Source organism: Mus caroli, chromosome 11 (genome assembly GCF_900094665.2).
Source record: "Mus caroli chromosome 11, CAROLI_EIJ_v1.1, whole genome shotgun sequence".
Taxonomy (NCBI): Eukaryota; Metazoa; Chordata; class Mammalia; order Rodentia; family Muridae; genus Mus; species Mus caroli.
The window spans coordinates 29,644,723-29,657,796 of record NC_034580.1 but is presented as its reverse complement, the minus strand read 5'-3'; the positions used below and the strand labels follow the sequence as shown (position 1 = coordinate 29,657,796).

At 45.1% G+C, this 13,074-nt stretch overlaps 1 protein-coding gene across 1 annotated transcript in view; it reads right to left on the bottom strand.

Annotated features, from left to right (window-relative positions):
* Lcp2 (lymphocyte cytosolic protein 2) overlaps window positions 1-13,074 on the bottom strand; it is a 45,009-nt gene that overhangs the window by 27,540 nt on the left and 4,395 nt on the right. Inside the window, exon 3 of the mRNA XM_021177401.2 lies at window positions 9,720-9,766. Within this exon, the coding sequence (XP_021033060.1) occupies window positions 9,720-9,766 (47 nt within the window). The remainder of the gene's footprint in view (window positions 1-9,719; window positions 9,767-13,074) is intronic.

The window sequence follows — 13,074 nt, the reverse complement described above, 5'->3', positions numbered from 1 at the left end:
GGTGGGCAGGTAAAATAACAGATGATGTTTATTTGAGACAGCCTGCATTGTACATGCTGGCTTGAATTTTGAAATCTTCCTGTTTTGGCCTCCTGAGGGGTGAGATTAAAGGCGCATGCTACCACCTGGCTAATAATGAACTCTTACACAAATAATGTTCAAAGTAAGAGGGAACCACATCTGCTCATGTGATGGTGGGAAGTGCTTGGGCAGGAAGATAGTGGGCTTACAATTTAAAACTACCAGTACTCAACAAGTAGGAACCATTTGAGCAAGGGCCTGAGGAAGGTGGAACTGAGCCAGAACTCAATTCTCCCACCCCACAGAGCTTAGCTGGGCTTTAGCTGGCTTCCACATGCTTAGGACTCTTTAAAACGTCTCCTACTCTGTGCTGTGGCACTTCTCACCAGTATCTCTCACAGCCAGGCAGGGGCTGCTGGGGCTCTAACTGGAAAGGAAGGAAATGCTAAACCACAGGCCCCATGCAGAGCAGCAAAGAGCTGAGAAAGGCAGGAAGGTGCACTGTGCAGGAGGCAGCAAAGCCTAGGCCTCCCATGATGGCTTCGAAGAGCTTCTGAGAAGCCTTCCTAAACTGTGGGGACCCCCTCGCTGAGGGGTGGGGTGAAGGGAAGCGGGGTAGACTGTTGAGTTGTTTTGCTAGCCAGAGGACAGGGAACTGGCTGTCAGCTTTGCCCAGACCTACCAAGTTGCACCCCACCCCCAGTGGATCAAGTGACAGTGAATGGCAGAGATGACACAGCCTCTCTCTCCACACAAACCCCTAGCCCTCTCTCTCTCCAACCTGGGAAGGAGGAAGAGAAGGCTGGGGATCCACACAGTAGTTCCTTCTGCTTTCCCTCATCTGAGAGTGGTGCTGGCCCTGGGAAGAGACTGAGCCTCTCAAAGGAAGTCAAACCACATAGTGACCTAGGTCCCAGCTGAAAAGTATTTCTAACTTGCTGCATGACTGGGCCAGACTTCATTGTCATAGTCTGTCTCTCCAAGTGATGCACAAGGAACAGAAGCTTCAGGCCTGAGATTCTGACTATAATGTCCTATCCCAAGGCCAGCATCTTCTATGTGCCTTCAGGACAGCATTTTCCATGCAAATGTCAAAGATTTTTGTTTATTTGTTCATTTGTTTGTTTTAATCTTTGTTGTAAGTAGGTTACATTTGACAACTTGACTTCCTGCACATCAGGATCACCTATGCACCTGTCACATAAGTCCCCAGGCCTCCCCCAGGGTCTGCAGAATCTCACAGTGGGTGGGGACTAACTCCTACAAACCCGTGGCAGTTCTAATGATTAGAAAGTCTTGCAGAGTAACACCTGTCACTCTTGATTCCAGTGGAGATTGTTATTCATAAAAAGGAAGAGAAGAGGAATAAGAGAAGGAAGTTTGTAATTATGAAAGGAGTAAGGTTGGAGAGCGGAGTAAAAGAGACTCCAGGGCATCATCGATCTGAATCTGGCCCCCAGCTCTTCTCTATAGTCCGAGATTCCGTTCTAGCATCAACTTCACTAATTGTATTCCACTTGTGAATCTTGAGCCAAATGTGCTGATCACTCAGGAAGAAAGAAATGCAAAGGGAAGAGAGATAAAGCACAAGTGAGAGAGAGAGAGAGAGAGACAGAGACAGACAGACAGACAGACAGACAGACAGAGACAGAGAGAGAGAGAGACAGAGAGACAGAGAGACAGAGAGACAGAGACAGAGAGACAGAGAGAGATAGAGAGACAGAGAGACAGAGAGAGACAGAGAGAGAAACAGAGACAAAGAAACAGAGACAGAGTGTGCATCAGAGCACGGCACACACGTTAGGCCTTGTCTAACACAAATTTAAGTTCTGCTGCCTCATTTGCACCATATGTCTAGTAGCCAGTGAGTGTGAAGGGAAGGCTATTTCCTGTCATAGCTTGATCGGTAAAACTGCTTCCTACTCCCATTTTGGTTGGCATGCTTCCTTGGAAGGCTAATATCTTGCCTGGATATCTCTCCAGTACACCATACCCCAAGGCCCAGGACAGGGTAGACATGCACACCTGCCTGGAGCGGCACTTGTCAGGGTGTCTTCTTCTATCTTGGCCTCAGCCCTCCTCCAAGAACTCCAGCACCATTATGGCCTCTGCTTCCAATTTCATCCTTCTCTAGGGAAACTAAGTACTCTCTACCTTAAAATTCCTTCCTTTTTGAACCAAGAGGCAAATCTTCCAAATCCTTCCTTAGCCAGAGAGGAGTCACATATCTGTCTGATGACTCAGGAAGGGCCTCTCATGGCCTCTTAGATCTCAGGGGAATACCACATGTAGATGAAAAAAAATCTCAGGGAGCAACATGACCTCCCAACTCTCTAGATGAGCTTCCTGCCTACCGTCTACCTGGATCTCCCAGCCATTTGCGTGGCAAGCACAGGTAGTTAGCTCTGTCTGTGAAACTCCTGGCAACTGGGAGTCAATGTCCACGTGCAGCTGAGCCCTTAAGTAGAGTTTCCTGGACTAACATTGGAGGAAAAGATCTGGCAGTTGAGATGAAGCACTCTTCATTGGGAAGGATGCTAAGGGTCTGGGCACTTTTAGACTGGGATTAGCCAGTGGATGGTAGAGGGAAGGTGCATGCTGGAGGGGGGTGGGGTTCAAATTAATAATTGCTTCTGTGTTGCTGGCGGCTGCTTATTTACTTGTAGGTAAACAAGGTTCTTTCCTCTTCTGAGGATCCCTCTCTGCTCCTTCCTCAATGCCTTCTCTTCCTTGGGTATAGAGATAAGCGCTCTGCAGATGAGATAGAAGGCAGTTTCTGCTAATAGGAAGCCTGCAGCTTATAAGGAGTGACATGTGAACAGTGGGCTCTGTACTGCTCCCCTGCTGGATCTAATCACAATCACGGTATGTGATGGATATAGTGAATGTTAATGATAGGCATCAGCTCACACCTATCTTCTGCCTGCACCTCCCATACCGATGCCCCACCTCACATCGTGGGTGGGCTCAGCCTACGCTCTGTAAGATCCCTTCATCATTAAAATATTCAGGGTATCTGTCTTGATACTAACCATGTCCTGAGAGAATGACTGTATTTGTAGAAAGAGAATTTCATTACAGAATCGACCTTTGTAATAAAATCTGCTTAACTTTGTTTGTTTTTCTTACAAAAGATTATAGAGTTCATTTTGTCCTGGCTTCCTACCCCCGGGGCACGGGCCTTGCCCTAAACTGTGGTTAATACACCCAGTGAGACTCCCTTGAAGAAAACTGCTTTCTGCCTTGCTGTCAACTGCAGTTGGTTTTAAGGTTGGGATGGGGTGGGAACCTGGGTCTACTTTCTCTACTCTGTGCTGGGACCCTATCTGGCTTGAACTTGTGCAGGATTTGAGCATGCTGCCGTAGTCTCTGAATCCTTATGCGTATCAGCTCTCTTCTATCTGGAAGACACTGTTTCCTTAGAATCAACCAATGCTTGGAGTCACCTCTGACTCTTACAATCTTTTTACTCCCTTTTCCACATAGCTTCCTGAGCCATGGGGGGAGTGGTTGGATGAAGGCATCCCATTTAGGACTCTGGACATCAAAGTCTCTGACTCTCCATTCATTGACCAGTTATGGCTCTCCATTTAACTCTGGTATTTTAGGTTGTTGGGAAGGACACAAAACCATCCTGAGACATGTGATCTTATTTTGATTTTGTATTTGTCTGCAATCTCTTTTTGCCCTTAAGGACAATGTTCAAGACAAATCAATCTCTGTAGAAGATGGTGGAATAGTAATTATTAAATATCTATATTATAAGGACATAGTCAAGGAATTTATGTTACCTTTATCTTCCTCTTTCCCTGACAACTACCACTTTCTCCTTCTACAGATGGGGAAACTGAGGCTCACACTATTTGAGTGGCTTTACTGTAGGGGGCAGGAGGTAAATTAAGCTCTAGAATCAATCCCTCTCACCCCATAGACTGCCCTGGATATTCTCTAACCCTTGCTTTCTAGCAAAAACAAAAACTAGTGAAAACTGGAAAGTGTCCCTAGGAAGGTTTTACATAAAAGACAAACATACTTATTTGGTGGATTTGATTGTTTTAGTTTGTTTTATTTCCCCAATATTTCTTCTAATTTTCCTACTGACCCATTGAGCTTAGTACCATTATTATTCCTAGTTTACAGAGGAGAAACAGAGGCTCAGAGAACCAAGGCAGTGTGCCCAGAGTCCTTACAGCCTCTTGCTAGTATGAGGATGCCCACATCTAACTTGCTCCCACACTTTCCGCTGATTCTTCTCTAAGTCATCTTTTATACCTCCCTGGACAGACCCAAGACGTAAGTCTTCCTTACTGTTTTGTTACATTCTCTTCATTGCCTCTTACAGAGGCTCACAGGGCCTTTATAAATTGTGAACGGAACATACCAACTAGTCATGTCAGCCTCTATGTTTCCCTCTGACCTGCTGCACACACTCCAGACAGACATAGGAGAAGTTTCAATGAATATCCTATCCCCTGTACATTAACAATATGCTTCCTTCTAGAATGATCCACAGTCACCTTTCTGTCACTTCTACTTAACTTCCTTCCCCTCTTTCACTTTTTTTCCCTTTTTGGCAACAGGTTTTCATATAGCCCAGGCTCGCTTCTAACTCGTCTTCTGTTGCCGTAGCTGGCTCGAACTCCTAACCCTTCTGCTCTTGTCTCCAATTACTGGGATTACAAGCATACACTACTATGTCTGGCTACGATTGGACCATTCTATGCTTTTCGCATTAGGCTATAAGCACAACATGTGAGGGACCTGTCCTTTTTTTCTTTGCAGTCTCACATTGACAAGTCTTGAGACACTGCAGGCACCTTGCTAAATAAATGAAGCATTCACAGAGTAGTCATTTGTATAGGAACCGAGAGATGGAACTCAAATGTCCTCAAAGGACCAAATATATATTTACAGGAAAAGCATTTCTAACACTTGGCATCCTTACACAAAGGATGACCCACATTAGCAGCAGGTGCCATCCCATTCCTCCTGAGAGATGTTCTCCAACAGTTGCTGTAGAGAGGGCCAGCATTTGGCATGAGCTCTCTCAGAATTTGTGTGTCTGGAAAAGTCCTGTTTTACCTGCACTTGACAGCTGTTAGACAATGCACATTTACGGAGCACCCACTGCCCACCAGGCACAGTCCTAATGATGAGCAACTGCAGTACCAAAGCCGTCTCCATTCCCATAGCTCCCTTCCAATCACTCATGTCCTTTGACCAAAGGCAGACACGTTTGGAGGCCTCCAACCTTCTCAGGAATCCCACAGACAAGTAATTATTAAGACATACTGTTTCAATTTTTTTTCAATAGCAGGAAGTATCGTGAAGACTATATCAATGCAAGTTGGTTAAGGTTTCTGCCTTTCTTTCAGAAATCACTTGTCACTGGGAACTCATCTTGAGACTTTCTACTTTTAGTGCTTAAAGGATCTTCTAGGTGACATTGATTCTGACTGAAGCCCCACCCTCCAACGTCACAGTCCCGCCTCAGAGTTCGATGTGCTTCCTCTCCTCTGACTACTCGGTTGATTTTTCTCCTCACTGGTTATCGCTAGCTCGTCAGTTGTCTGGGGGGAAATTCAATGATAATGCATCACAGAGCAGCAGTCCATCTGTTTCTTGGGACTTGGGGTTTTGTGATGCCTCTTGAATCTGAGGACTTAACTTTTATCCAACTCTGGAATTTCTTGGCTACTATTTCCTCCTGTATTTGATTCTGCCTCTCCTCTGCTCAGCAGGCACATCTTTTGAGAACCTTAGTTCTGCACACTCAGCTGGTTGAAGTGGCTCTACAGTTGCCAGATGCTCTGCCCACTTCCAGCAGTGGAGAGCAAACCCAACGTTTCGTGACTGCTAGGCAAGCACTTCAGCCCCGAGCCTCCCCCCCCCCCCNCTCCCTGATAGGTTTTTGGCTTTGCAACACTTCCTGTTCCCTTGGATTTTGGAGAATTTCTCTTGCTCTGGGTTCATGGTCCATGACTCATCTTGTTAGTTGTTATCAACTTGACACACGCTAGAGATACCAGAGAAGAGGGAACTTCACCTGAGAAACTGTCTCCATGAAAGAATGTGGGGCATTTTCTTGGTTGCTTATTAATGGAGGGATACATCACACTGAGGACAGTAATCTGGGCTGTATAGATAACATACCAGAATGGGAGCCTAGGAGCAGGTTGATAAGCAATTTTTTTTGTTCCTCAGAGGTCTCTACTTTAGTTCCTGTATCCAAGTTCCTGCTTTGAGTTCCTTCCTTGGCTTCCTGAATGATAGACTGCGATCTTCCAGTTTCTCCTAGTTGCTATTGGTTATAACGTTGATGACATCAACATGGAAGTAACTAGGGCACTGACATGTGATTCTACAAAACCTAGTTCCTGGTGAAACTACAGCAGTTTATCCATCATCTCAAATACTTTGATCGCTTGAAGGTCTGCACAGATCTGACTTTGAATTCACAGAGCCTGGCTACGGTGCTCCTTTCCAATAGTTCCAGCTATCTGGGACAGCTATAACATGTTTGTTTCCCGTCACTGTCTTCTTTTCCTGTTTATTTCCGTCCTTGATACTGATTCGATGCTACGCATTGTTTTTGTTTAGTCGTGGATACTTTTGCACAATCGAGTTTTATTTGAAAATGTAGTAAAGTTGCTTGGGAGCAGTCTGCAACCCCTCTGCCTTGTTTTTAAGATTCACTTAACTGAACCAGAAGAGGTTTTAGATTGCCTGACAGTTCTTCATTTTGGAGGCAAGGCCTTTCTGTGCACTCTTCTCGGTGACAGAATCTGGCCATCCTGGGACCTGGCTGGTGGAAATGGGCACCATTTTCAACCCTTTGGTTCCTGTTACCTTTCTGATTGGATAGGTTTTTAGGTCAGACACAGGTCTCCTGCTATGCATAGGCTGACCAGCATCCTACTAGACAGGGATCCTGGGAATTTTTCACTAACCCTTTCTACCCAGCTTTCTCCTCTCAGGCACATGGTTAATGGACTGTCACCTCCTGTAGTCTCAGCTCTGCCTTCTCAACTTGGGGATCCATCAGGCCCAGTCTCCTGCTCTTTTTGCCCCATAGGAGTTGCCGCTGGGCTTTGTGGTGAGAACTACCGTTAAGTTGCTAAGAACAAATCCCCCTTGAAGCACAGGCAACAGATTTGCTTGAGCACTGTCATAATAGAATATGGACCTCAAATTATACTTTCCATTTGTTTTTAGAGGAAAAAAAATTCTGTGAAACCTTTGATGACTTCAAAACACAGAATGAGCAAAGCCTAAAGTGTCTGAGGGCTAAGTCTGTGGCCAACTCTGGCTCTCGTGTGCCTGACTTTTAACAAGAACCTGGTTCGTGTTTAAAGTGTCACCTTATGCGCTCGTGGAAATGCACATGTAGCCTCTATATAAAGTTGCCACCCTTTGTGCCTAGGAGGTCTCCCAGCAGATATGCCTGAAGATGTAGGTAGTACTAAGCCTAATATAAAGGGGTGATTCTGCCTATACAGGAATTCTTATGATAAAGACCAGTTTATAAACTGGACACGGTAGGAGATTAACAACAGTTAACAAAATGGAGCAAATGTTACATTCTGTAAAATAAAAGCTATGTGAATGATTCTCTCTCTCTCTCTCTCTCTCTCTCTCTCTCTCTCTCTCTCTCTCTCTCTCTCTCTCCATATTTTTATTCTACTGTGTTTTCAGGTGCAGTGGATCATGGGTAACGGTAACCATGGGAAGCAAAACCACAAATGAAGAGAGACTAGTATAGTAGTCACCAGGTACCTATAGCTACAGAAATATGCCTGGTGGCCTGGTAGAAATGGGTTAACCTAAACTGATTAACCTAAACTGAACCAGCCACATGTACTTAGAAAAAACTCTAGGGGATCTAACACAGGTTGGTAGCTGTACGGGTGAACCCTTAAGGCTTTCATTCCTTCACTCTTGTGGACAAAGGAGACCCAGGAGCCAGGCTAAGTGTGTCCTCATGTTTGAACTTCCCTGGACTTTCTACTTTCTTGGGGTGCTTCCTTTTTATCATTATGTACCCCGAGGCCCTTAGAACACTAGAGAATATCCAAAGTGTAGATGTTTCAAACCCATAGTATCAAGTAGGACAAACTCATGGTCAGCTTTATACTGATTTTCATAATGTTTAGAAACATTTGAGTCACTATTTTAAAATCAGGAGAACATTTGAATTCATGTTTCCAGCTAAATTTTGATCAATTTGAAGACTGGCCATCATCAGGTCCACAGTGGCCAAAGCTGATTGGCTGCTGTGCTCTCAGGATAGACCAGGTGATATCTGATTTTCCGTGGCCAGTACTTCTTCCCACTGTTTCACCAGCAATCAACCTTTGTGTCAGTTATCTTTAAAATCGTAATTCCATATTTTTATTTTGATGCAAAAATATTTCTCTGGAGACACTTGTATTCAAGGAAAACAAAAACAAAGGACTCAAAAGGGATTTGTGTTTGCAACCTGTCTTACTTTGTACACTGCCTGGCCTCTATACTTGAGCGTGTGAGGCTTTTGCCAGGACAATGAAGAATCCATGACATGAAACGCATACTGCTACATCCCATTTCAGTACCCAGAGTAGACATTACTAATCGATTTTGGCTCCTTTTCCTCAACATTCTTCTTAATACTACACCATTAACAGCTAGTCAAAGAAGTCAATATTGATAGACGAAATGATGCCATTATTTACGGGTCCACATTCATTTACTAACCAGGAACCCGGGGTTATCTTAAACCAACGTGTCAATGAAGATGCTGTGAGGAGCTAGAGAGATGATCAGCAGCTAAGACTATGGGACCGTGAAAAGCAGCCTGTTTTCTAGTCAAGCTAGGTTCAAATTTTGGCTCCCGGGCCAGAGTCCGCCCAAGGGTCTGTTCTCAGCTATTCCATGACACCCAGCGGGTCTGGGATGTCAGAGAGAGAGAACCTGTCATCCCTAGCCCTGTGTGGCCCAGGAACCCCAAAACCCGCTCTTCTGTGGTACCCCAACGGTCTGTGGTGCCGGGAGAGTTGGAGCCAAGACTGTGGCTTGCCCTCCCCGGAGCAGGGTTCTGCAGGGTCCTGCGGCAGTCTCCCCGAGCTCTGGTGGGACTCAGGTCTCTCCTACCCCTTTATTTCCCCATGCCTGGCACCCCACATATAACCATGTGTTGCTCATACAGAGGTCCCGAGTTCTGTTGCCAACACCCACATCAGCTGCTTCACAACTGCCTGTTACTCCAGCTCCTGGGGCTCTGAGCCATCCTTCTGGTCTCCCCGTGCATCTTTACTCAACACACACACACACACACACTCATGAAAGCACACAAACAAACACATCATTTTTAAATAAAACAAATCTTCTCAAAGATGCCACAATGAAACCGTAGGCTTTCTTGCTTTTAGTACTATGTTCATAGGCCCAGGCTACCCCATCAAAAAGGAAGTGAAACACACAATCTAGTGTTGAAGTTCATGTTGAAGAAAGCATCCAACCACTAGCAGCCCTGGATCTGTTACTTCCTTCTTCTAACTCATTAAGTGACTCCTCTTCCCCAGACCCTCCCTTTGCCCTCAACCTCCCTACCTGCTTTACCATGACAAATCACACTGATACACGCCTGACTCACTTTCCTCTAAACAGGTTCTTATTTCAACCTGCTCCCATCCTGCTGCCCACCAGGAGGATATACTCACGGCATCCTCAGCTTAGGAAACTTCTGAATGTCATTTTCTGTCAGGTTCTGAAAAGAAGACACACAGGACAGGCATGTTAAAACAACACAGGCAGGGCCCTGATCACGTGGGTTAGAGGGTAATGACAGAGAGCCTTGGTGACTATGGTAACCCACTTGGAATTGCTTCTTCAAGGAGAACCTTGAAATAATTGGAATCTGTGTAAAATTTTCTGAATTACAGAGAGGACATAAACACACATGAGGAAAATCTGTGAAAATAAACAGATTTTTTTCATGGGCAAAAATTTGCAACATCCCCATAGTTCAGATCCCCAGTCAGTAGTGCATGGGAAGGGAGCAGTTAGGGTTTAGTGTTGTTAAAGGAAGTGGGGCTGAGGTGTCTTGGCAAAGTGCTTGTTGAAGCATCCAGCCCATCCCTTATTAACCTGTGGTACATTTTCTGACCAAGCTCCTGTCAGGCTTCCTGAGTTATAGAGGAAGGATGAAGGGAACAGCCTTATACGTGGAAAGCAGAAAACCAAAACTGTTTTCAGAGGGTGGCACAATGAGTTGAAGTCACCTCGGGGTTTTCCAGAGGGACATTCCGGAAGTAAATGAGAGGGGGATACAAATGGGAGATTGAGGACGAGACCAAGGAGAAGGTGCACATGCTCACAGCTGGACAGAAGAAGAGGATGTTGGGAAACCAAGGCTTCTAGACCGTGGAAAGCAGCTGGGAGGGAAGATGGGAGATACTGAAACAGGCTTAGAGTTTTGCTGTGTGATGTAACTTCCTCCTCTCCTTGCAAAACCCTCCAGCAATCCTGAGTTCATCTTTATTGGGGTTTAATTTATAGATTTTAGAAACATGATGATATGCTGAGTTCAGAAAAGGGATCCAGAGAGAAGACAGCTACAAACCAGATCCCTGGTAGGGAGGCAAGGTCCCCTGTCCCCAGACAGGGCCACTTATCTCACAACGTTCTTTTTTTTCTGTTGTCCTTACCATCAGAACCTCAATTTGGTTCGGAGCAGAAAATGTATTTGTGAAAAACATTTAACTCTCCAGGTTACCTTGGTGATGGTGGAGTCACATGACTCGCTTGTGGCCAGTAAGATGAAATCTGCAGTTTACTGGATGAGACCTCCAGACTAGTGCTTATTTTCCATTGTTTTCATGCAGATGGGGAATAAGGACACATTCACCAAGCACCACAAACTTTTTACTCTCTGCCTTCCCCCTCTTCCTCTGGCCTATCAGATACACTCGGTATCTACAGGTGGAGAAGCCTGCTTGGAGTGATTAGCTCAAACCCCCCAGGCTCTCCATAGGCTGAATGGAGCCTATCTTCAGGACTCCTCCAGAAGTCTCTCAGCCTTCAGACTTGTACATTTCTTATTACTTGAGAAAGACCACACCCCTTCCCAGTTAACCCGCCAAGTACTCCTTTTCTTACACCTTCCCAAAGTCCAGCTTAGTTCATATTTATCACCAGCAAAATCTCCTTAGTGTTAGATAAAAGTGGCATTAAGACAGGTTTGATGAGTCTACTAGCTCCCACGCTGAAGAAGGAAGAAAGGGGAAAAAGGAAGGGAAGAGAGGGGGAGAAGAAGAGAACGTGGATTGCAAGCACTATTGCTTCAGTTCTAGAATATTCCAGAGCTTGCACACGTACGAGATAAATAACAAGAGTTCAGATCAAGACTTCCAAAGTGGAGCCAGAGTACCCATGCTGGACTGTGCATCTCATAGTACCCTAGCTTCTGGCATTGGGTTCTACCTCCTGTTCCCTGGCCCCTCCTGTCCCCTTTTACAGGGTGAGTTGGGTGTGCTCATTTCTCCGAAGGGCTGATAGGTCTCAGAGATTGGAGCAGAGGAGACAGATGCTCAGATATCATCTCTCAAGGAAGGAAACAATCATCCTGTCAGTCAGTTCAGGCCTGACACTCACATGAGGTATTGGGCAAGCGGGGGAGGTGGGAGTCACAGAGGGGAGACGTGCCATGATTATCCACCACTACCACCCTCGCTGTCACCTTGCACAATGTGTTCATTCAGTCATCAGAGGAGAAAGCAAAGAGGAATTACGGACAGGGTACAAATGCTTAATCAAGATTAGCCAAGACAGCAAGGCCACCACTAATGACCCTCTTCAAAGATATTGCCCTCCTTCTGTATTCAAAGTAGTGTCTCTTTCCTCAGTGCTAAAGTATCAGAATGAAAGACAAAGGTTTAGCGTCATTACAAGAATAACAACAATAAAACTCAAGGGATTCTGTTATTCGAAGCTCAGTAAGAAAAAATAACATTGCTAAAACCCTACACACTGTAGGACTAAGCTAAAGGCAGGCCTTCAGTCAAACATCAGATTTGTGACTTAGGACAAAAAATTACCACACCTCTGCATATGTCTCCTCGCTTATAAATGAGGTGGTTAAAAGCCTTTATGAAGGTATCTTTCTGCTAAAAAATAGATTCATGAAGGCAAAAGTCTTATATTAATGCTTTCTCTGTCCTCAGCTTCTGACATGATCTAGGGTGGAGAAGGAACTCATCTCTGACTCCCAGAAAGGGGAGGAAGATTGCGGGTGGTAGTGAGGAGCTTGCCATCGCTAAAGCAAGTGAAGCAGGGGTAAAGTAGGGATGCTTGTAAGACAGGAATTGGTGTGAGGTGTAGCAAGCTGTAGTGTGTGACCTCTTAGTCCCTTTCAAGTAGCTTGAAGTCTCATGACCAAGTCTTCATTGCTATGACATATGGACATACAATTTTACAACCACCTCTCTGGTAGCCAAGTTCCTCTGCCTTCATCAGAACTGGACCACTTTCCCTTTAGTGGCATGGATTCAACATGGACCTGAACCATGGGCCTATAGTTAAAGCTCGTGGAATTAGAGTTGGGATAGCTCCATCACATGCTTGTTTCACAGTCAGTATGCACATTCTGTAGTTAGGGGGAAATGGAGATAAAGAGGGTTGGTCAACCTTTAGTGGAGGTGTATGCAGAGTTAGCAACAAGGAGTAAAAATCTCCAGTTCTTCAGTGGTATCTCCTGTAACATACTTTGGGCTTCTCAGAATAAGCATGGCAGTTGAGTAGAATTTTAAAGTGTAACTCTGTATTTGTACTGGGGGTGAGGGATTAAACTATGTTCAGATTCCTTCAGTATATGTCTTTGGGGGTATATCTTACTGTCTATGTAAGAGCTGACAAGGTTCCTGAACAGGACACTGAGATTTAGTGAAAGACTTATCAACTCTTTAATCAAAACAAAAGGCTAGGCACACGCCTTTAATCCCAGCACTTGGGAGGCAGAGGCAGGCAGATTTCTGAGTTCGAGGCCAGCCTGGTCTACAAAGTGAGTTCCAGGACAGC